This window comes from Lampetra planeri, chromosome 44, assembly GCF_965212315.1.
Source record: "Lampetra planeri chromosome 44, kcLamPlan1.2.h2, whole genome shotgun sequence".
NCBI classification, from domain to species: Eukaryota; Metazoa; Chordata; class Hyperoartia; order Petromyzontiformes; family Petromyzontidae; genus Lampetra; species Lampetra planeri.
Genome location: NC_136150.1, coordinates 5103557 through 5127325, shown reverse-complemented (window position 1 = coordinate 5127325; position 23769 = coordinate 5103557). Strand labels below are relative to the sequence as shown.

Sequence of the window (23769 nt, the reverse complement as noted above, 5' to 3'; positions counted from 1 at the left end):
GGCAGTGTGCTCATGACCAGCTCCGGTTTAACAGCAGAGGTCTCACTCCGAATCAGTCGAGCGGCAATATCTTTTCATCGGTTGCGTAACGCTGTGTTGAAGCTACCTGGTCTGTCGCTCCGCACGAAGCTTCAGGTTTTCTCGGCCACAGTCAATCCATCCCTGCTCTATGCTTGCGAAACGTGGACCCCCCCCTAATGGAACATCTTCGCCGGTGAGAAACATTTAGGCTGGCCTGCCTACGATCCATCCTGGTTTTAACGAGGTTGGATTGTGTGAGCCCACAAATCCTCGAAAGATCTGGACAAAGTTCCATCGGTGAGCTCCTCCGGCAGGCAAGGCTGCGTTGGCTAGGTCATGAAGCCTGTATGCCCAGCCACCGCATGCCTAAACAGCTTTTGTTCGGCCGGATTAAGGGGGCAAAACGGGCGCGGCACGGGCTACAGAAGAGATGGAGTGATGTTGTACAGGAGGACGTGGAGTTGAGTGGACTTGCCGATGACTGGTACCAGCGGTGTCAAGATCGGCCTCTGTGGAGGAGGCTCATGAAGGACGCTACTGGGCAGTTGGAGGCGGTCGCCCTCCAAGAACAACGGAGGGCGGAGTGGCGACGCTCACAACAACGAGCGGAGCACCGGGTGGCTAAAGCACAGCAAGTTGGCACAGTCGGAGGCACAGGTGGTGCATCAGCCAGTCATCTCGGTCATCTCACTCAGTCGACCCGGGGCACCTGGGTCTGCCCCGTGACCTCTTGCCGGCGGGCGTTCGACACTTCACGTGGCCTCAAGGTGCACCTTGCCTGGCACAAGCGCCGTGGTGACGTCACCGCCACTTAGTGGCGAATGGCGGTTGTTGTTGGTGGTTCGGGAGCGGTGGTGTCGCGTTTAGCGCCACGCAGCGCTACGAACCTGGCGACCCGAGTTCGATTCCCCGCTCACGGCCAACATCCGTTACGATTATCTGGACCGGTCCTGGGGGCCTCCCCTAGGTCGACTCAGCCTCAAATGAGTGCGGTGCGTAAAAACATCGCCACGGGGGAGACAAAGTGCTGTTAGCGAGCGCCTGCATCGCTACACAGGGGAATCTCCGTGTTCGTTTGCACAGCTTCTATCATCTATCCACTGCTGGATGATGGCCCCCACCCATAACCCACACGACACCCCCTCCGTGCCTCGGCGGTTGAGCGAGCGGGCTCGCAAATCGGAATGTTGAGAGACCCGTCATAGGAATGTGGAATGTCCACCACCGGCTCTTGCGGGGCTGCCTCGCAGGACGTCACTTTGGCGTTGACGCGACATTCCCGAACGGAGCGGCGGTGCTGTAGTCAGACTGGACGTGGTGTGCCGCGTGTGACCACGTGGTGTGGCCGCGTGTGACCACGTGGTGTGGCCGCGTGTGACCACGTGGTGTGCCGCGTGTGACCACGTGGTGTGCTGCACGGGTCACTGACCCCGGCTGTAAACTCAGCCCCTGGCAAAGCGCACACGTGGCACACGCGCGCGCGCACACACAGACACACACACAGACACACACACACACACTAACACACACTAACACACACACACAGACACACACACAGACACACACACACACTAACACACACACACACTAACACACACACAGACACACACTCACACAAGCACACTAACACACACACACACTAACACAACAACCGCCATTCGCCACTAAGTGGCGGTGACGTCACCACGACGCTTGTGCCAGGCCATGTGCACCCCGAGGCCACGTGAAGTGTCGAACGCCCGCTGGCAGGAGGTCACGGGGCAGACCCAGGTGCCACGGGTCGACTGACCGAGATGACCGAGATGACTGGCTGATGCACCACCTGTGCCCCCTACTGTGCCAACTTGCTGTGCTTTAGCCACCCGGCGCTCCGCTCGTTGTTGTGAGCGTCGCTCCTCCGCCCTCCGTTGTTGTTGGAGGGCGACTGCCTCCAACTGCCCAGTAGCGTCCTTCACGAGCCTCCTCCACTGAGGCCGATCTTGACACCGCTGGTACCAGTCATCGGCAAGTCCACTCAGCTCCACGTCCTCCTGTACCACATCACTCCATCTCTTCTCCAGCCCGTGCCGCGCCCGTTTAGCCCCCTCGATCCGGCCGAACAAAAGCTGTTTAGGCATGCGGTGGCTGGGCATGCGGGCTACATGACCCAGCCAACGCAGCCTTGCCTGCCGGAGGAGCTCACTGATGGGACTTTGCCCAGATCTTTCAAGGACTTGTGAGCTCCTCACAAAATCCAGCCTGGTTAAACCCAAGATGGATCGTAGGCAGGCCAGCCTAAATGTTTCCAGCCGGCGAAGATGCTCCACTAGGGGGGTCCACGTTTCGCAAGCGTAGAGAAGGGAGGGAATGACCGTGGCCGAGAAGACCTGAAGCTTCGTGCGGAGCGACAGACCAGGTAGCTTCCACACAGCGTTACGCAACCGATGAAAAGATATTGCCGCTCGACTGATTCGGAGTGAGACCTCTGCTGATAAACTGGAGCCGGTCATGAGCACACTGCCCAGGTATGGGAAACTCTCTACTCTCTCCACAACTGCCCCATCACCGATTGGGAGTTGTGGGGGCGGAGTGCCCGATGGTACAAAATACCCAGGCAGGTGCTTAGTTTTGGTGGGGCTGATGGTAAGGCCCCACCTCTTAGTGGCACACTCCAGTCTCAGCAGCAGCGTCTCCAACTCCTCTTCTGAATGAGCAGATATTACCAAATCATCGACATACATAACGTGGTTGACCAATAGGGAGCCATCCCTTGATCGCACCCGGGCGTCGATCAGCCTCCCATTATATCTGTACCAAATGGTAATTCCCCCGGTACAGCTATTGAAGGCTTCACGAACTACGCAGTCGAAATAGATGTTAAATAATGTGGGAGCCAGAGGACATCCCTGTCGCACCCCAAGGTGTACAGGGAAAGGCTCCGACTCCCGGCCACGTAGTTTTACCCGGGCCCGCTCACCATCATGAAGGTCCTTAATGATCGTGAGCAGAGGGTCAGGGACTCCGAAAGCACGAAGAACAACCCAGAGCCCAGTCCTACTGATGGTATCATAGGCCTTGACCAGGTCAATAAAGCAGAGATGTAGGTCTTTTTGGAATTCCCTACACCTCTGCTGTAGCAGACAGACAGAAAATATGGCATCTGTGCAGGACCGCCCTTTCCTGAAACCACATTGGGGCTCCGCAAGCCTCTCCTCAGCATGCCTAGCAAGGCGATGTTGAATAATCCTTGCCAGGACCTTACCCGGCACACTGAGGAGTGAGATGCCCCTGTAGTTGTTACAGTCGGTACGGTCCCCCTTCTTAAAGAGGGGGACCACCAGGGCATCCTTCCAGTCCTGCGGAACCCGTCCAGTGGTCCAGACTGTTGTTATGATGTCATATAGGGCAGTCTGTGCACAAACGCCACCCTCCCTCAGCATTTCGCCTGGGAGATCATCTCTGCCCGGTGCCTTCCCTGGTCTCAGACTCCGGATCGCCCTCAGTACTTCCTCAACAGCCGGTACCTCAGCCAGCCACTCACAGGGGGTGACCTCTTCCAATATTTGAGGCACCGCAGCCTCAGCAGGGTTATCCCCACTTTGTGCCATGATGTTTTCCTGGCTGAGAGATTTTCCCTCCCCCAGGACCTCACAGAAATGCTCAGCAAATCTGCAAACCTATTCCTGGGGGTCGGAGATTGGATCACCGTTTTTTCCTCTAATGATGGTAATAGGTGTGGCGCTACAGGTTACTTTTTTGATGGAGTTAAATAGTGATTTGTGATCGCGGGCTACTGAGGCAGACTCCATCTCCTCAGCAACCCGCGACCACCACCCATCCTTACAGCGCCTCACGGCTCTCCGAACCTCCGAGCGAAGACTGCGGTAAACCTCCTCATTCTCTGACGTGGGATGCTGTAGGCGATGAGAGTGGGCCTGTCGCTTTTTCTCAATTAACCTGAACACCTCCTCCGTCAGCCAGGGTTCCCGGGGAGGTCTGGACCGCGTACCCAAAGCAGCCATTGCAGCTGCATGAGTCACAGTCTTAAACCTCGCCCATTTACCCTCGACATCAGGTGGAGTGGGGGATGATGCCAACCCCAGCTGCAAGCGATGATGAAGTTCTCGCTTGCAACTTTCATCAGCTAACTTAGACCAGGCCACTTTTGGTTGGAATGGGATCCTGGGTGTACACCCACCACCGGAGTGGAAGAATGGCAGGCGCATCTTACAGATGACTAGTCGATGGTCAGAGGGCAGATCAGCTCCACGGTAGGTCCTGGTGTCAAGGACATGGGCTCGCATCCGCTGGTCCGTCACTACGTAGTCCAGCAGATGCTCTTGCTTGGACCCGGCATGCATCCATGATGTTGTGTGGATGCGCCGATGCCGGAAGAGCGTGTTGGTAATTACAAGCCCATGGGCTGCACAAAAATCTAGCAGCCTCCTACCGTTATTATTGAGCTGATCTGGCCAATGCCTTCCAATCACTCCAGACCAGGTGCCAGCATCATGACCAACTCGGGCATTGAAGTCACCCAACAAGATGACTTTGTCCCGAGTGGCCACTTTAGCCAGCACCTGTGACAGGAGGTCATAGAAAGCGTCCGACTCATCGGCTTTGCCTGCATCCCTCCACGGATGTTCGTCTTCGGTGGGGGCATAAGTAACCACGACCACCACTCCTCGCCTCTGGTTGATGGGAAGGCGAGCCCAAAGTATCCTGGGGCTTACAGCTTCCCACACCTCACCGCCACGCTCCCACGCCCCCTTCATTATTTTGTTCAGAAGAAGAGCCGCACCCTGTTGTTTGGCAGTCTCCTGCCCCGAGTAGAGGACTGTCCACCCCTCATGGTGGCAGGAGCCAGAACCGGTCCACCGGACCTCCTGAATGCCACAGAGATCCAGGCGGTACCGGTCCAGCTCCCGACAGAGGAGTGGCAGCCTCTCCTCCGCAGTGAGCGTTCGAACATTCCACGTGGCCATCCGCAATGGTTTTTCGTTGTTTCTGGAGGAGCCCCGAGGGTTAAAATTCAATCTCCTGGCTCCGCCAAATGGGGTTTGGCCAGGAGACGTCATAAAAGCCTGACCCCCCGGGGCCTCCGGCACAAGCTTATTAATTACAGGTTTATGTTTAATTCGTAGTTTAGTGGTGGTTAATTGAAGGTGGAGGGGTTACCAGCCCCTCGCACCCGTCCAGAGCCCCCGTTTAGCCACTGTGGTGGTCACAGACGCCATGAGGGGAGAGGCCAATGGGCATTGGCCCTCCCCCCACAGCACTGCCCACGACAGTGTTGCCCGTCCGGCACCGCGAGGAGGTAGGAGGTTGTTTTGCCGAGACACTAACACACACACAGACACACACACACACTAACACACACACACACTAACACACACACACACTAACACACACAGACACACACACACAGACACACACGCACACTAACACACACACACACTAACACACACACAGACACACACACACAGACACACACACACAGACACACACACACACACACTAACACACACACAGACACACACACAGACACACACACACAGACACACACACACGCTCACACACACACTAACACACACACAGACACACACACACACTAACACACACACACACTAACACACACACACACACTAACACACACACAGACACACACACTACCACAGACACACACACTAACACACACACAGACACACACACTAACACACACACACACAGACACCCCCTCCCCCCACACACAGACACCCCACACACACACACAGACACCCCCACACACACACACAGACACCCCCCCCACACACACAGACACGCACACACAGACAGACACCCCCCCCCCACACACAGACACGCACACACACACAGACACCCCCACACACACACAGACACCCCCCACACACAGAGACACCCCACACACAGACACCCCCCCCCCACACACACACACAGACACCCCCACACACACACAGACACCCCCCACACACAGAGACACCCCACACACAGACACCCCCCCCCCACACAGACTCACACAGACAGATAAACGCACGCGAGTTTGGTGACGTCTACTCCAGACATTTATCACCACAGAACTGACGGGGCGAGTCAGGCGCCGTGGATGGATGGGGGGGTGGGGGGGTAACAGCCCAGACGTGTTCCCTCCCGAGAGCCGGATGGCCACTCCAAATAAATCAACAACAACAAACAACAGCAAACAAACATCAATCAGCCACCTTCTCCTCGATCAGCAAACCCGTGACGTCGATCCGATACGAACGGAAACTTTCGCAAGTCGCGTTCGCCGCGATTCGCAATCGTAAGAATGTTCATCCTGGAGGAATCCGATGAGCCGTGAAGCTCTTTGTCGCAGATGTCCAGTATCGCAGGTCGATTGGGACGGACATCGATCCCTCCAGGGGCTGATGTTCACACTCGTGCGAGGAGAGACCATCGCAATTAGAGCAATCATCATCATCACGGTGTCTAGGAGATGTTAACTACCTCGCCAGGTATACAGGAGGTCGTGGGTTTGATCCCGACCCTGACGCCTGCTGCTGTATATTTGGAGTTTGCGTGTCTCTCTCTCTCATCATCATCACTGTGGCTAGGAGATGTTAACTACCTCGCCAGGCATACAGGAGGTCGTGGGTTCGATCCCGACCCTGACGCCTGCTGCTGTATATTTGGAGTTTGCGTGTCTTTCTCTCATCATCATCACGGTGGCTAGGAGATGTTAACTACCTCGCCTGGTGTACAGGAGGTCGTGGGTTTGATCCCGACCCTGACGCCTGCTGCTGCTGTATATTTGGAGTTTGCGTGTCTTTCTCTCATCATCATCACGGTGGCTAGGAGATGTTAACTACCTCGCCAGGCATACAGGAGGTCGTGGGTTTGATCCCGACCCTGACGCCTGCTGCTGCTGTATATTTGGAGTTTGCGTGTCTCTCTCTCATCATCACGGTGGCTAGGAGATGTTAACTGCCTCGCCAGGTATACAGGAGGTCGTGGGTTCGATCCCGACCCTGACGCCTGCTGCTGTATATTTGGAGTTTGCGTGTCTCTCTCATCATCATCACGGTGGCTAGGAGATGTTAACTACCTCGCCTGGTCTACAGGAGGTCGTGGGTTCGATCCCGACCCTGACGCCTGCTGCTGCTGCTGTATATTTGGAGTTTGCGTGTCTCTCTCTCTCCGTGGATTTGTCTCTGGGTCCTTCGGTTTTTTTCTCCCTCCACATGTAGAATGAACGTCACGCGCGTTCAGCGTGTTTCGCTGTTGCTATAAATGTCCACACGACAACGAGGATGATGAGCCACTTCGTTGAGCGATGATTCGTGGTGGCCAGGTCGCTTCTGAATAAACAGCTACATAGCTCAGTGGGCCTTACCTGAGCAATCAAACTCATTCCTGCGGAGGGAGCTGGTAGGAACACGTTGGGTTGCTCGGTCAATGGCCAGGGTCAACGGCGGCGTGGTGTATTCCGCAAATCTGGCCGACTGTGAGGGCGGGCACAAGCCGGCGTGAGTAGGTTAAACGTTGAGTTTTATAAGGGCACCACGGGGTGAGCAGACCCTCCCCACCCAGCCCCACCCCTCCCCTCCCCACCCCCCCACCCAGCCCCACCCTCCCCACCCAGCCACTCCGCACCCTCCCCACCCTCCCATCCTCACCCAGCCCCACCCTCCCCACCCAGCCCCTCCCCACCCTCCTCCCCTCCTCACCCAGCCCCATCCTCCTCACCCAGCCCCATCCTCCCCACCCAGCCCCTCCCCACCCTCCCCTCCCCACCCAGCCCCTCCCTCCCCACCCAGTCCCTCACTGCACGACGGACACAATAATCCCCTGTGGGCTGGTGTAACCAGGAGGTTCCTGCCAGTAAAACACCGGTTTGTTTTAGTAGTAATAGTTGAACTTAGTCTCGTCGCCGAGAACGTACAACTCGCTGTCAGTAGTCCACACTTTTCTCTCCTAACCCTCCCGCCGCGTCCAGTTTTATATTGTTTTCGTGTAACAACAACAACAACAATAACAACAACAACAACAGATGATAATGATGACGACGATGAAATAACTTTGTTTAAAAAAAACCTACAAAGCGGAGAGAGGATGAGCGAGTGCCGAGATCCGATCTCAACCGACCCGCGTGGAGCCGAACAGCGACAACAACAACAGCAGCGATGGTTGTTGTTGTTGTTGTTGACGATGTTGTTGTTGTTCAGGAGGGCTTCAGCACAGAGAGCCCGCGGCGTGACGCTCGCTGCTGCCCCTCACCCTCCTGCTGCTGCGAAGGAGTGTTTGCCATACGGCCTCTGTGGGTCTCTATGTATCTCTATGGGTCTCTGTGGGTCTCTGTGGGTCTCTATAGGTCTCTGTGGGTCTCTGTGTATCTCTATGGGTCTCTATAGGTCTCTGTGGGTCTCTGTGGGTCTCTGTGTATCTCTGTGGGTCTATGTGGGTCTCTATGGGTCTCTATAGGTCTCTGTGGGTCTCTATGTATCTCTATGGGTCTCTGTGGGTCTCTGTGTATCTCTATGGGTCTCTGTGGGTCGCTGTGGGTCTCTATGGGTCTCTGTGGGTCTCTATGTGTCTCTGTGTATCTCTATGGGTCTCTGTGGGTCTCTATACGTCTCTGTGGGTCTCTATGTATCTCTATGGGTCTCTGTGGGTCTCTGTGTATCTCTATGGGTCTCTGTGGGTCTCTGTGGGTCTCTATGGGTCTCTGTGGGTCTCTATGTGTCTCTGTGTATCTCTATGGGTCTCTGTGGGTCTCTATACGTCTCTGTGGGTCTTTGTGTATCTCTATGGGTCTCTGTGGGTCTCTGTGTATCTCTATGGGTCTCTGTGGGTCTCTGTGTATCTCTATGGGTCTCTGTGGGTCTCTGTGTATCTCTATGGGTCTATGTGGGTCTCTGTGGGTCTCTATACGTCTCTGTGGGTCTCTGTGTATCTCTATGGGTCTCTGTGGGTCTCTGTGTATCTCTATGGGTCTCTGTGGGTCTCTATGTATCTCTATGGGTCTCTGTGTATCTCTATGGGTCTCTGTCGGTCTCTGTGGGTCTCTATGGGTCTCTGTGGGTCTCTATGTGTCTCTGTGTATCTCTATGGGTCTTTGTGGGTCTCTATGGGTCTCTGTGGGTCTCTGTGGGTCTCTATGGGTCTCTGTGGGTCTCTATGTGTCTCTGTGTATCTCTGTGGGTCTCTGTGGGTCTCTATGGGTCTCTGTGGGTCTCTGTGGGTCTCTGTGTATCTCTATGGGTCTCTGTGGGTCTCTATGTATCTCTATGGGTCTCTGTGGGTCTCTGTGTATCTCTATGGGTCTCTGTGGGTCTCTGTGGGTCTCTGTGTATCTCTATGGGTCTCTGTGGGTCTCTATGTATCTCTATGGGTCTCTGTGGGTCTCTATGGGTCTCTGTGGGTCTCTATGTGTCTCTGTGTATCTCTGTGGGTCTCTGTGGGTCTCTATGGGTCTCTGTGGGTCTCTGTGGGTCTCTGTGTATCTTTATGGGTCTCTGTGGGTCTCTATGTATCTCTATGGGTCTCTGTGGGTTTCTGTGTATCTCTATGGGTCTCTGTGGGTCTCTGTGGGTCTCTGTGTATCTCTATGGGTCTCTGTGGGTCTCTGTGTATCTCTATGGGTCTCTGTGGGTCTCTGTGGGTCTCTGTGTATCTCTATGTATCTCTATGTATCTCTATGGGTCTCTGTGGGTCTCTGTGTATCTCTATGGGTCGCTGTGGGTCTCTGTGGGTCTCTGTGTATCTCTATGGGTCTCTGTGGGTCTCTGTGGGTCTCTATGTATCTCTATGGGTCTCTATGTGTCTCTATGGGTCTCTATGTGTCTCTATGGGTCTCTATGGGTCTCTATGTATCTCTATGGGTCTCTATGGGTCTCTGTGTGTCTCTATGTATCTCTATGGGTCTCTATGTATCTCTATGGGTCTGTGTATCTCTATGGGTCTCTATGGGTCTCTATGTGTCTCTATGGGTCTCTATGGGTCTCTATGTGTCTCTGTGGGTCTCTGTGGGTCTCTGTGTATCTCTATGGGTCTCTATGTATCTCTATGGGTCTCTATGTATCTCTATGGGTCTCTATGGGTCTCTGTGGGTATCTATGGGTTGCGACAGGGTGCATTCATCGTTGCATCGCCACGATCACCCTCCTGTGGTTGGTCTTGGATTGAAGTGGCCGTGACGCCAGCACAGCGCTTGTGGTGCCAGGCTAGGTGCACTCTGCGGGAGGCTCGCGGCTGCTGGCAGGAGGTCACGAGACAGACCCAGGGCTTGGCTCACTGAGGTGGCCGGCAGACGACAACTCACCCACACATAGCGCCACCACCACCACAACACCACCACCGCCACCACCACAACCACCACTAGTGCTACCGCCACCACCACCACCACCACAACCACCACCACCACCACAACCACCACCACCACAACCATAACCACAACCACCACCACCGCCACCACCTCCACCGCTAGCAACACCACCGCCACCGCCACCACCACCGCCACCACCGCCACCACCACCACCGCCACCACCACCGCCACCACCACCGCCACCACCGCCACCACCGCCACCACCACCGCCACCACCGCCACCACCGCCACCACCACCGCCACCACCACCGCCACCACCGCCACCACCGCCACCACCACCACCGCCACCACCACCGCCACCACCACCGCCAACACCGCCACCACCGCCACCACCACCGCCACCACCGCCACCACCGCCACCACCACCACCGCCACCACCACCGCCACCACCACCGCCACCACCGCCACCACCACCGCCACCACTGCCACCACCACCGCCACCACCGCACAGCGTGGGCTGATCTCTCGCGGTTGCCCAGCCGCTGTGGCTCCCTCCCGCGCGTCTCTTCCTCGCCGGAGGGTTGTCGCGATGTCCGACGTTTCGCCCCACGTGCCGGCGAGCTTGTTCAGGAAGTGAATCGAGCGGTTCAACTCTCCTCGCCTCGAGGTTATCGAGAGCGGTGGCGCAGCGGTTAGCGCCACGCTGCGCTACGAACCCGGCGACCCGAGTTCGATTCCCACTCGCGGCCACCAACACCGCCAGTGACGATTATCTGAACCGGTCCTGGGCCTCCTCCCCTAGGTCGACTCAGCCTCAAATGAGTTCCTGGCGCGATGTGTAAACGTCGCCACTGGGGGAGACAAAGGCGGCCGGGCGTGGTGCTGGCCACACCACCCCTTGGTGTGCCACAGTGCCGGCCTGCACAGGTGCCGCTCGCTAGAGCACAAACACAACGACAAACACACAACGACAAACACACACAACGACAAACACACAAAGACAGACACACACACAACGACAGACAAACACAACGACAGACAGACACTTGAAGCAAGGCACCGATGGGCAATGGAGCGTTCGCTCGGAGGACAGGCAGACACTGCGTCGCTATGGAGACAGCCAGATGTCCCCGTTGCTATGGAGACAACCAGATGTCCTCGTTACTATGGAGACAGCCAGATGTCCTCGTCGCTATAGAGACAGCCAGATGTCCTCGTCGCTATGGAGGCAGCCAGATGTCCTCGTTGCTATGGAGACAGCCAGATGTCCTCGTCGCTATGGAGACAGCCAGATGTCCTCGTTGCTATGGAGACAGCCAGGTGCCATTGTCGCTATGGAGACAGCCAGATGTCCTCGTTGCTATGGAGACATGCAGGTACCATTGTCGCTGTGGAGACAGCCAGATGTCCTCGTCGCCATGGAGACAGCCAGATGTCCTCGTCGCTATGGAGACAGCCAGATGTCCTCGTCGCTATGGAGACAGGCAGGTGCCATTGTCGCTATGGAGACAGCCAGATGTCCTCGTTGCTATGGAGACCGTCTAGGAGGCGAGGCAGATGCCGCAGCACTCGAAGCAGATCTCGAGGCAGTCGGACGAGTCGCAGCAGCCCTCGAGCAGCCCGCAGTCGCAGTCGCACTCCTCCCCGCCACACTCCTCTCCTCCCCCCCCTCCCCCCCCCTCCTCCTCCTGCTGCTGCTGCTGCTGCCCCCCCTGCTGCTGCTGCTGCCGCTGCAGCCGTGCAGCAGCAGCAGCAGGCGGCACCGGTTCCACCACCACCGGCTCCACCACCACCGCCGCCGCCACCACCACCACCGCCACTGCCACCGCCACCACCACCACCGCCGCCACCACCACCGCCACACTCACAGACGAGTCGGCAGAGAGTGAGGAACTCGCAGAAGAGGCAGGCGAGGATGCAGCGAGCGCAGCAGTCTGTGTGCGCGGACGGGGGAGGGGGGGACGGCGGCGGGGTTAGCGGGGTCAGTGAGTCAGTGGGTCAACAGGCTGGGTCGGTGAGTGGGGCAGTGAGTGGTGGGTCGGTGAGTGGGTCAGTGAGTGGTGGGTCGGTGAGTGGGTCAGTGAGTGGTGGGTCGGTGAGTGGGGCAGTGAGTGGTGGGTCGGTGAGTGGGTCAGTGAGTGGTGGGTCGGTGAGTGGTGGGTCAGTGTCACTGGGTGAGTGGTGGGATCGGTGAGTGGGGCAGTGAGTGGTGGGTCGGTGAGTGGGGCAGTGAGTGGTGGGTCGGTGAGTGGGTCAGTGAGTGGTGGGTCGGTGAGTGGGTCAGTGAGTGGTGGGTCGGTGAGTGGTGGGTCAGTGTCACTGGGTGAGTGGTGGGTCGGTGAGTGGGGCAGTGAATGGTGGGGTCAGTGAGTGGTGGGTCGGTGAGTGGGTCAGTGAGTGGTGGGTCGGTGAGTGGGTCAGTGAGTGGTGGGTCAGTGAGTGGTGGGTCGGTGAGTGGTGGGTCAGTGTCACTGGGTGAGTGGTGGGTCGGTGAGTGGGGCAGTGAATGGTGGGGTCAGTGAGTGGTGGGTCGGTGAGTGGGGCAGTGAGTGGTGGGTCGGTGAGTGGGGCAGTGAGTGGTGGGTCGGTGAGTGGGTCAGTGAGTGGTGGGTCGGTGAGTGGTGGGTCAGTGTCACTGGGTGAGTGGTGGGTCGGTGAGTGGGGCAGTGAGTGGTGGGTCGGTGAGTGGGGCAGTGAGTGGTGGTTCGGTGAGTGGGTCAGTGAGTGGTGGGTCGGTGAGTGGGTCAGTGAGTGGTGGGTCGGTGAGTGGTGGGTCAGTGTCACTGGGTGAGTGGTGGGTCGGTGAGTGGGGCAGTGAATGGTGGGGTCAGTGAGTGGTGGGTCGGTGAGTGGGTCAGTGAGTGGTGGGTCGGTGAGTGGGTCAGTGAGTGGTGGGTCAGTGAGTGGTGGGTCGGTGAGTGGTGGGTCAGTGTCACTGGGTGAGTGGTGGGTCGGTGAGTGGGGCAGTGAATGGTGGGGTCAGTGAGTGGTGGGTCGGTGAGTGGGGCAGTGAGTGGTGGGTCGGAGAGTGGTGGGGTCGGTGAGTGGTGGGGTCGGTGAGTGGGGCAGTGAATGGTGGGGTCAGTGAGTGGTGGGTCGGTGAGTGGGGCAGTGAGTGGTGGGTCGGTGAGTGGTGGGGGCAGTGAGTGGTGGGTCGTTGAGTGGGGCAGTGAGTGGTGGGTCGGTGAGTGGGGCAGTGAGTGGTGGGTCGGTGAGTGGGGCAGTGAGTGGTGGGTCGGTGAGTGGGGCAGTGAGTGGTGGGTCGGTGAGTGGGGCAGTGAGTGGTGGGTCGGTGAGTGGGGCAGTGAATGGTGGGGTCAGTGAGTGGTGGGTCGGTGAGTGGGGCAGTGAGTGGTGGGTCGGTGAGTGGTGGGGTCGGTGAGTGGTGGGGTCGGTGAGTGGGGCAGTGAATGGTGGGGTCAGTGAGTGGTGGGTCGGTGAGTGGGGCAGTGAGTGGTGGGTCGGTGAGTGGTGGGGGCAGTGAGTGGTGGGTCGGTGAGTGGGGCAGTGAGTGGTGGGTCGGTGAGTGGGGCAGTGAGTGGTGGGTCGGTGAGTGGGGCAGTGAATGGTAGGTCGGTGAGTGGGGCAGTGAGTGGTGGGTCGGTGAGTGGGGCAGTGAGTGGTGGGTCGGTGAGTGGTGGGGTCGGTGAGTGGTGGGGTCGGTGAGTGGGGCAGTGAGTGGTGGTTCGGTGAGTGGTGGGTCGGTGAGTGGTGGGTCGGTGAGTGGTGGGGTCGGTGAGTGGGTCAGTGAGTGGTGGGTCGGTGAGTGGTGGGGTCGGTGAGTGGTGGGGTCGGTGAGTGGTGGGGTCGGTGAGTGGTGGGGTCGGTGAGTGGTGGGTCGGTGAGTGGGGCAGTGAATGGTGGGGTCAGTGAGTGGTGGGTCGGTGAGTGGGTCAGTGAGTGGTGGGTCGGTGAGTGGGTCAGTGAGTGGTGGGTCAGTGAGTGGTGGGTCGGTGAGTGGTGGGTCAGTGTCACTGGGTGAGTGGTGGGTCGGTGAGTGGGGCAGTGAATGGTGGGGTCAGTGAGTGGTGGGTCGGTGAGTGGGGCAGTGAGTGGTGGGTCGGTGAGTGGTGGGGTCGGTGAGTGGTGGGGTCGGTGAGTGGGGCAGTGAATGGTGGGGTCAGTGAGTGGTGGGTCGGTGAGTGGGGCAGTGAGTGGTGGGTCGGTGAGTGGTGGGGGCAGTGAGTGGTGGGTCGGTGAGTGGGGCAGTGAGTGGTGGGTCGGTGAGTGGGGCAGTGAGTGGTGGGTCGGTGAGTGGGGCAGTGAGTGGTGGGTCGGTGAGTGGGGCAGTGAGTGGTGGGTCGGTGAGTGGGGCAGTGAGTGGTGGGTCGGTGAGTGGGGCAGTGAATGGTGGGGTCAGTGAGTGGTGGGTCGGTGAGTGGGGCAGTGAGTGGTGGGTCGGTGAGTGGTGGGGTCGGTGAGTGGTGGGGTCGGTGAGTGGGGCAGTGAATGGTGGGGTCAGTGAGTGGTGGGTCGGTGAGTGGGGCAGTGAGTGGTGGGTCGGTGAGTGGTGGGGGCAGTGAGTGGTGGGTCGGTGAGTGGGGCAGTGAGTGGTGGGTCGGTGAGTGGGGCAGTGAGTGGTGGGTCGGTGAGTGGGGCAGTGAATGGTAGGTCGGTGAGTGGGGCAGTGAGTGGTGGGTCGGTGAGTGGGGCAGTGAGTGGTGGGTCGGTGAGTGGTGGGGTCGGTGAGTGGTGGGGTCGGTGAGTGGGGCAGTGAGTGGTGGGTCGGTGAGTGGTGGGTCGGTGAGTGGTGGGTCGGTGAGTGGTGGGGTCGGTGAGTGGGGCAGTGAGTGGTGGGTCCAGTGAGTGGTGGGGTCGGTGAGTGGGGCAGTGAGTGGTGGGTCGGTGAGTGGTGGGTCGGTGAGTGGTGGGGTCGGTGAGTGGGGCAGTGAGTGGTGGGTCGGTGAGTGGTGGGTCGGTGAGTGGTGGGGTCGGTGAGTGGTGGGGGTCGGTGAGTGGTGGGTCGGTGAGTGGTGGGGTCGGTGAGTGGTGGGGTCGGTGAGTGGGTCAGTGAGTGGTGGGTCGGTGAGTGGTGGGGTAGGTGAGTGGTAGGGTCGGTGAGTGGGTCAGTGAGTGTGGGTCGGTGAGTGGTGGGGTAGGTTAGTGGTGGGGTCGGTGAGTGGTGGGGTCGGTGAGTGGTGGGGTCGGTGAGTGGTGGGTCGGTGAGTGGGGCAGTGAGTGGTGGGTCGGTGAGTGGTGGGGTCAGTGAGTGGTGGGGTCGGTGAGTGTGGGTCGGTGAGTGGTGGGTCGGTGAGTGGTGGGTCGGTGAGTGGTGGGTCGGTGAGTGGTGGGTCAGTGGAGGTGGGTCGGTGAGTGGTGGGTCGGTGAGTGGTGGGTCGGTGAGTGGGTCAGTGAGTGGTGGGTCGGTGAGTGGTGGGGTCGGTGAGTGGTGGGGTCGGTGAGTGGTGGGGTCGGTGAGTGGTGGGGTCGGTGAGTGGTGGGGTCGGTGAGTGGTGGGGTCAGTGAGTGGTGGGGTCGGTGAGTGGTGGGTCGGTGAGTGGTGGGTCGGTGAGTGGTGGGTCGGTGAGTGGTGGGTCGGTGAGTGGGTCAGTGAGTGGTGGGTCGGTGAGTGGTGGGGTCGGTGAGTGGTGGGTCGGTGAGTGGTGGGGTCGGTGAGTGGTGGGTCGGTGAGTGGTGGGGGTCGGGTGAGTGGTGGGGTCGGTGAGTGGTGGGGTCGGTGAGTGGGGTCAGTGAGTGGTGGGGTCGGTGAGTGGGTGGGGTCGGTGAGTGGTGGGGTCGGTGAGTGGTGGGGTCGGTGAGTGTGGGTCGGTGAGTGGTGGGTCGGTGAGTGGTGGGGTCGGTGAGTGGTGGGTCGGTGAGTGGTCAGTGAGTGTGGGTCGGTGAGTGGTGGGGTAGGTGAGTGGTGGGGTCGGTGAGTGGGTCAGTGAGTGGTGGGTCGGAGAGTGGTGGGGTAGGTGAGTGGTGGGGTCGGTGAGTGGTGGGTCGGTGAGTGGGTCAGTGAGTGGTGGGGTCGGTGAGTGGTGGGTCGGTGAGTGGTGGGGTCGGTGAGTGGTGGGTCGGTGAGTGGTGGGTCAGTGAGTGGTGAGGTCAGTGAGTGGGTCGGTGAGTGGTGGGGTCGGTGAGTGGTGGGTCGGTGAGTGGTGGGGTTAGTGAGTGGGTCGGTGAGTGGTGGGGTCGGTGAGTGGTGGGTCGGTGAGTGGTGGGTCAGTGAGTGGTGGGGTCAGTGAGTGGGTCGGTGAGTGGTGGGGTCGGTGAGTGGTGGGTCGGTGAGTGGTGGGGTCAGTGAGTGGGTCGGTGAGTGGTGGGGTCGGTGAGTGGTGGGTCGGTAAGTGGTGGGGTCGGTGAGTGGGTCGGTGAGTGGTGGGGTCGGTGAGTGGTGGGTCGGTGAGTGGTGGGTCGGTGAGTGGTGGGTCGGTGAGTGGTGGGGTCGGTGAGTGGGTCAGTGAGTGGTGGGTCAGTGAGTGGTGGGTCGGTGAGTGGGGCAGTGAGTGGTGGGTCGGTGAGTGGGTCAGTGAGTGGTGGGGTCGGTGAGTGGGTCAGTGAGTGGTGGGTCGGTGAGTGGTGGGGTCGGTGAGTGGGGCAGTGAGTGGTGGGTCGGTGAGTGGGTCAGTGAGTGGTGGGGTCGGTGAGTGGGTCAGTGAGTGGTGGGTCGGTGAGTGGGGCAGTGAGTGGTGGGTCGGTGAGTGGGGCAGTGAGTGGTGGGTCGGTGAGTGGGGCAGTGAGTGGTGGGGTCGGTGAGTGGTGGGTCAGTGTCACTGCGTGAGTGGTGGGTCGGTGAGTGGGGCAGTGAGTGGTGGGGGTCAATGTCTCTGCGTGAGTGGTGGGTCGGTGAGTGGGGCGGTGAGTGGTGGGGTCAGTGTCTCTGGGTGAGTGGTGGGTCGGTGAGTGGGGCGGTGAGTGGTGGGGTCAGTGTCTCTGCGTGAGTGGTGGGTCGGTGAGTGGGGCGGTGAGTGGTGGGGTCAGTGTCTCTGGGTGAGTGGTGGGTCGGTGAGTGGGGCGGTGAGTGGTGGGGTCAGTGTCTCTGGGTGAGTGGTGGGTCGGTGAGTGGGGCAGTGAGTGGTGGTGTCAGTGAGTGGTGGGTCGGTGAGTGGGTCAGTGAGTGGTGGGGTCAATGTCGCTGGGTGAGTGGGTGGGTCGGTGAGTGGGTCAGTGAGTGGTGGGGTCAATGTCGCTGGGTGAGTGGTGGGTCGGTGAGTGGGGCAGTGAGTGGGTCAGTGAGTGGTGGGGTCAATGTCGCTGGGTGAGTGGGTGGGTCAGTGAGTGAGGCAGTGAGTGGTGGGTCGGTGAGTGGGGCAGTGAGTGGTGGGTCAGTGAGCGGGGCCTGCAGTTCAAGTCGGTGGATCAGTCGGTCAGTAAGTGGATGAGTCGATGGACGAGTGAGCCGGCGGGTCAGTGGATGGGTGAGTCAGTGGATGGGTGAGTCAGTGGATGGGTGAGTCAGTGAATGGGTGAGTGAGTGAGTGAGTGGATGGGTGAGTGAGTGGATGGGTGAGTCAGTGAATGCGTGAGTGAGTAGATGGGTGAGTCAGTGGATGGGTGAGTGAGTGGATGGGTGAGTCAGTGAATGGGTGAGTGAGTGAATGGGTGAGTCAGTGGATGGGTGAGTGAGTGGATGGGTGAGTCAGTGGATGGGTGAGTCAGTGGATGGGTGAGTGAGTGGATGGGTGAGTCAGTGGATGGGTGAGTCAGTGGATAGGTGAGTGAGTGGATGGGTGAGTCAGTGGATGGGTGAGTCAGTGGATGGGTGAGTGAGTGGATGGGTGAGTCAGTGGATGGGTGAGTCAGTGAATGGGTGAGTCAGTGGATGGGTGAGTCAGTGGATGGGTGAGTGAGTGGATGGGTGAGTGAGTGGATGGGTGAGGCAGTGGATGGGTGAGTGAGTGGATGGGTGAGTCAATGAATGGGTGAGTCAGTGGATGGGTGAGGCAGTGAATGGGTGAGGCAGTGGATGGGTGAGTGGATGGGTGAGGCAGTGAATGGGTGAGTCAGTGAATGGGTGAGTCAGTGGATGGGTGAGTCAGTGGATGGGTGAGTCAGTGGATGGGTGAGTCAGTGGATGGGTGAGTGAGTGGATGGGTGAGTGAGTGGATGGGTGAGTGAGTGGATGGGTGAGTGAGTGGATGGGTGAGGCAGTGAATGGGTGAGTCAGTGGATGGGTGAGTCAGTGGATGGGTGAGTCATTGGATGGGTGAGTGAGTGGATGGGTGAGTCAGTGGATGGGTGAGTCAGTGGATGGGTGAGTCAGTGAATGGGTGAGTGAGTGGATGGGTGAGTGAGTGGATGGGTGAGTGAGTGGATGGGTGAGTCAGTTGATGGGTGAGTCAGTGGATGGGTGAGTCAGTGGATGGGTGAGTGAGTGGATGGGTGAGTCAGTGGATGGGTGAGTCAGTGGATGGGTGAGGCAGTGGATGGGTGAGTCAGTGGATGGGTGAGTCAGTTGATGGGTGAGTCAGTGGATGGGTGAGTCAGTGGATGGGTGAGTGAGTGGATGGGTGAGTCAGTGAATGGGTGAGTCAGTGGATGGGTGAGTCAGTGGATAGGTGAGGCAGTGAATGGGTGAGGCAGTGGATGGGTGAGTCAGTGAATGGGTGAGTGAGTGGTTGGGTGAGTGAGTGAATGGGTGAGTGAGTGGATGGGTGAGTGAGTGGATGGGTGAGTGAGTGGATGGGTGAGTGAGTGGATGGGTGAGTGAGTGAATGGGTGAGTGAGTGAATGGGTGAGTGAGTGGATGGGTGAGTGAGTGGATGGGTGAGTCAGTGGATGGGTGAGTGAGTGGATGGGTGAGTCAGTGGATGGGTGAGTGAGTGGATGGGTGAGTGAGTGGATGGGTGAGTGAGTGGATGGGTGAGTCAGTGGATGGGTGAGTGAGTGGATGGGTGAGGCAGTGGATGGGTGAGTGAGTGGATGGATGAGTGAGTGGATGGGTGAGTCAGTGGATGGGTGAGTGAGTGGATGGGTGAGTGAGTGGATGGGTGAGTCAGTGAATGGGTGAGTGAGTGGATGGGTGAGGCAGTGGATGGGTGAGTCAGTGGATGGGTGAGTGAGTGGATGGGTGAGTGAGTGGATGGGTGAGCGAGTGAATGGTTGAGCGAGTGAATGAGTGAGCGAGTGGATGGGTGAGCGAGTGAATGGGTGAGCGAGTGAATGGGTAAGTGAGTGGATGGGTGAGCGAGTGAATGGGTGAGCGAGTGAATGGGTGAGCGAGTGGATGGGTAAGTGAGTGAATGGGTGAGCGAGTGAATGGGTGAGCGAGTGGATGGGTGAGTGAGTGGATGGGTGAGCGAGTGAATGGGTGAGCGAGTGAATGGGTGAGCGAGTGGATGGGTGATTGAGTGGATGGGTGAGTGAGTGGATGGGTGAGCGAGTGAATGGGTAAGTGAGTGGATGGGTGAGCGAGTGAATGGGTGAGCGAGTGAATGGGTGAGTGAGTGGATGGGTGAGTGAGTGGATGGGTGAGCGAGTGAATGGGTGAGTGAGTGGATGGGTGAGCGAGTGAATGGGTGAGCGAGTGGATGGGTGAGCGAGTGAATGGGTGAGCGAGTGGATGGGTGAGCGAGTGAATGGGTGAGCGAGTGGATGGGTGAGCGAGTGAATGGGTGAGCGAGTGAATGGGTGAGCGAGTGAATGGGTGAGCGAGTGGACCACTGGGACGAACGGATTGTTCCGTGGCTGAGTGGCTGAGTGAGTGAATTGGTGGTGGGTCACTGGGTGATGAGTGGGTGGGTGGCTCAGTGGGTGAGTGGGTGGGCTGTCACTTGGTGAGTCAGCGGATCATCTGACACATCACTTTGGCCGGTGGGTTACAGAGAGAGGGAGGGAGGGAGGGGGGTGAAGGGAGCCGTGTTTGGTGTCGAGTCAGTGAAGCTCTCTTCACGAATGCTGGCCCCAATCTCAGCTCCAACTCCCAGCAAAAACAAACACGGGCGCATGTGGCTACATGTGGTGGCGGCATGGGAACGCAGACACACACAGACAAAAGACAAAGCTCCCCAGTATAGCCTTAACAGACTGTAGGGGCAAGTGCTGTTAGCGAGCACCTGTGAAGGCCGGCACGGCACACGAGAGGGAGGTGGTGTGGCCACCACCACCACCAACCCCACCACCACCACCACCAACCCCACCACCACCAACCCCACCACCAACACCACCAACCCCACCACCACCACCACCAACCCCACCACCACCAACCCCACCACCAACACCACCAACCCCACCACCACCACCACCAACCCCACCACCACCAACCCCACCACCACCACCACCAACCCCACCACCACCACCACCAACCCCACCACCACCAACCCCACCACCAACACCACCAACCCCACCACCACCACCACCAACCCCACCACCACCAACCCCACCACCAACACCACCAACCCCACCACCACCACCACCAACCCCACCACCACCAACCCCACCACCAACACCACCAACCCCACCACCACCACCACCAACACCACCAACCCCACCACCACCACCGCCACCACCGCCACCACCGGCACCACCAACACCACCACCACCACGCCCGGCCGCCTTTCATCTCCCCGGTGGCGATGTTGACTACACACCGCACCCACGTCACTCATTTGAGGCCGAGTCAACCTAGCGGAGGCCCGGGGACCGGTTCAGATGTTCCGCATCTGATGTTGGCCGCGAGCTGGAATGGAGCTCGAGTCGCCGGGATCACAGCCGCTGCACCACTGCCGCCCACACCACACCCACCACCAACACCACCACCACCACCACAACCACCAACACCACCACCACCAACACCACCACCACCACACCCACACCCACCACCAACACCACCACCACAACCACCAACACCACCACCACCAACACCACCAACACCACCACCACACCCACCACCAACACCACCACCACACCCACCACCAACACCACCACCAACACCACCACCACAACCACCACCAACACCACACCCACCACCACAACCACCACAACCACCACCACAACCACCAACATCACCACAACCACCAACACCAACCTCAACACCACCACCCACAACCACCAACACCACCACCAACATCACCACAACCACCAACACCAACCTCAACACCACCACCACAACCACCAACACCACCACCACCACCACACCCACACCCACCACCAACACCACCACCACCACAACCACCAACACCACCACCAACACCACCACCACCACACCCACACCCACCACCAACACCACCACCACCACCACCACAACCACCAACACCACCAACACCACCACCACAACCACCACCACCACCAACCCCAACACCAACCCCACCAACCACCACCAACCCCACTACCACCAACACCAACACCACCAACCCCCACCAACCCCACCACACTCACCACCAACTTCACTACCAACCCCACCAACCACTACCACACCCACCACCACCAACACCACCACCAACCCCACCAACTCCACTACCACCAACACCACCACCACCAACCCCCACCAACCCCACCACACTCACCACCAACTTCACTACCAACCCCACCAACCACTACCACACCCACCACCACCAACACCACCACCAACCCCACCAACTCCACTACCACCAACACCACCACCACCAACCCCCACCAACCCCACCACACTCACCACCAACTTCACTACCAACCCCACCAACCACTACCACACCCACCACCACCAACACCAACACCACCAACCCCACCACCACCACCACCAACACCAACACCACTAACCCCACCACACTCACCACCAACTTCACTACCAACCCCACCAACCACCACCAACCCCACTACCACCAACACCACCACCACCAACCACCACCAACCCCACCACACTCACCACCAACACCACCACCACCACCAACCCCACCAACCACTACCACACCCACCACCACCAACACCACCAACCCCACCAACCACCACCAACACCACCACCACCAACCCCCACCAACCCCACCACACTCACCACCAACTCCACCACCAACCCCACCACCAACCACCACCACCACCAACCACCACATCCGCCCCCCCACGACCCCCCCCCCCCACCTTCTCCGTCTTTCTCCTGTTTGTTGGGGGGCGCCCCCCCAACTCGCCCATCGCCCCTTGACCTCCGCCTTCTCTGGTGCCGTCCGGCGGTGGTGGTGGCGGTGGTGGTGGTGGCGGTGGTGGCGGTGGTGGCGGTGGTGGCGGCGGTGGTGGCGGTGACCCCGCGTTGACCCACGCCGCCGATCCCCGTGGCCGCAGGTGGCACCAGCACCACGGCCGTGGCAGTGACCGTCGCTGCGCTGGCGGCGGCGGCTGTGGCCGATGTTGTGGTGGTTGTGGTGGTTGTTGTTGTCGAGGTGGTGGTGGTGGTGGTGGTTGAGCGGGAGCCCCGTTCGTGGTTGGCCCTGGCCACGTCCCCGTTGCTCTGCGGAGGGTTGACGTCCGGAACGTCGTACCTCGTGGTGCCCGAGGAGGTTCCCAGAGGCGGAGAGGAGACGTGGCCTGCACGGAAGATGGCATCAGCATCGTCGTCATCATCATCAGCATCGTCGTCATCATCAGCAGCATCGTCGTCATCATCATCAGCATCGTCATCATCATCAGCATCGTCGTCATCATCTGCAGCATCGTCGTCATCATCAGCATCATCATCACTCTGATCAGCATCATCATTGTGACCATCAACATCATTATTAGCATCTTCATCATTGGCATCAGTGTCATCATCATCAGTGTCGTCATCATCATCATCATTGTCATTGCCATTGTCAACTTCATCATCATCATCAGTGTCATCATCATTGTCATCATCACCATCAGTGTCATCATCATCATCAGTGTCATCATCATTATCAGTGTCAAATCATCATCATTGTCATCATCACCATCAGTGTCATCATCACCATCAGTGTCGTCATCATCAACATTATCATCATCATCAGTGTCATCATCACCATCAGTGTCATCATCAGCATCATTGTCATCATCATCATCATCATTGTCATCACCATCAGTGTCATCATCACCATCAGTGTCGTCATCACCATCAGTGTTATCATCATCATCATCAGTGTCATCATCATCAGTGTCATCATCATCATCAGTGTCGTCATCACCATCAGTGTCATCATCACCATCAGTGTCATCATCATCATCATCAGTGTCGTCATCATCATCAGTGTCATCATCATCATCATCAGTGTCAAATCATCATCATCAGTGTGTGAAACTACACACACTCACACACACTCACACACACACTCTCACACACTCACACACACACACTCTAACACACTCACACACACACTCTCACACACTCACACACACACTATCACACACACACTCACTCAACAACAACAACCGCCATTCGCCACTATGTGGCGATGACGTCACCACGACACTTGTGCCAGGCCATGTGCACCTTGAGGCCACGTGAAGTGTCGAACGCCCGCTGGCAGGAGGTCACGGGGCAGACCCAGCAGGTGCCACGGGTCGACTGACCGAGATGACCGAGA

General features: G+C 58.7%; 1 protein-coding gene across 1 annotated transcript; it reads right to left on the bottom strand.

Moving 5' to 3' along the window:
* Positions 1-10842: 10842 nt before the first annotated feature.
* Positions 10843-20211, bottom strand: LOC144732760 (myoD family inhibitor domain-containing protein-like). The gene is made up of 3 exons (XM_078614337.1): positions 20202-20211; positions 12184-12255; positions 10843-11972 (listed from the first exon to the last, which is right to left on the bottom strand). The coding sequence occupies exons 1-3, from the start codon at positions 20209-20211 to the stop codon at positions 11863-11865; spliced, it is 192 nt and encodes a 63-aa protein (XP_078470463.1). The 3' UTR covers positions 10843-11862.
* Positions 20212-23769: the final 3558 nt, after the last annotated feature.

Bases quoted from the DNA above. Each gene is read 5' to 3' on its own strand.
- LOC144732760 (XM_078614337.1), bottom strand. The intron at 11,973-12,183 runs GTGGCGGTGGTG...GAGGAGAGGAGT, and splicing joins CTGCCGACTCGTCTGTGAGT to GTGGCGGGGAGGAGTGCGAC.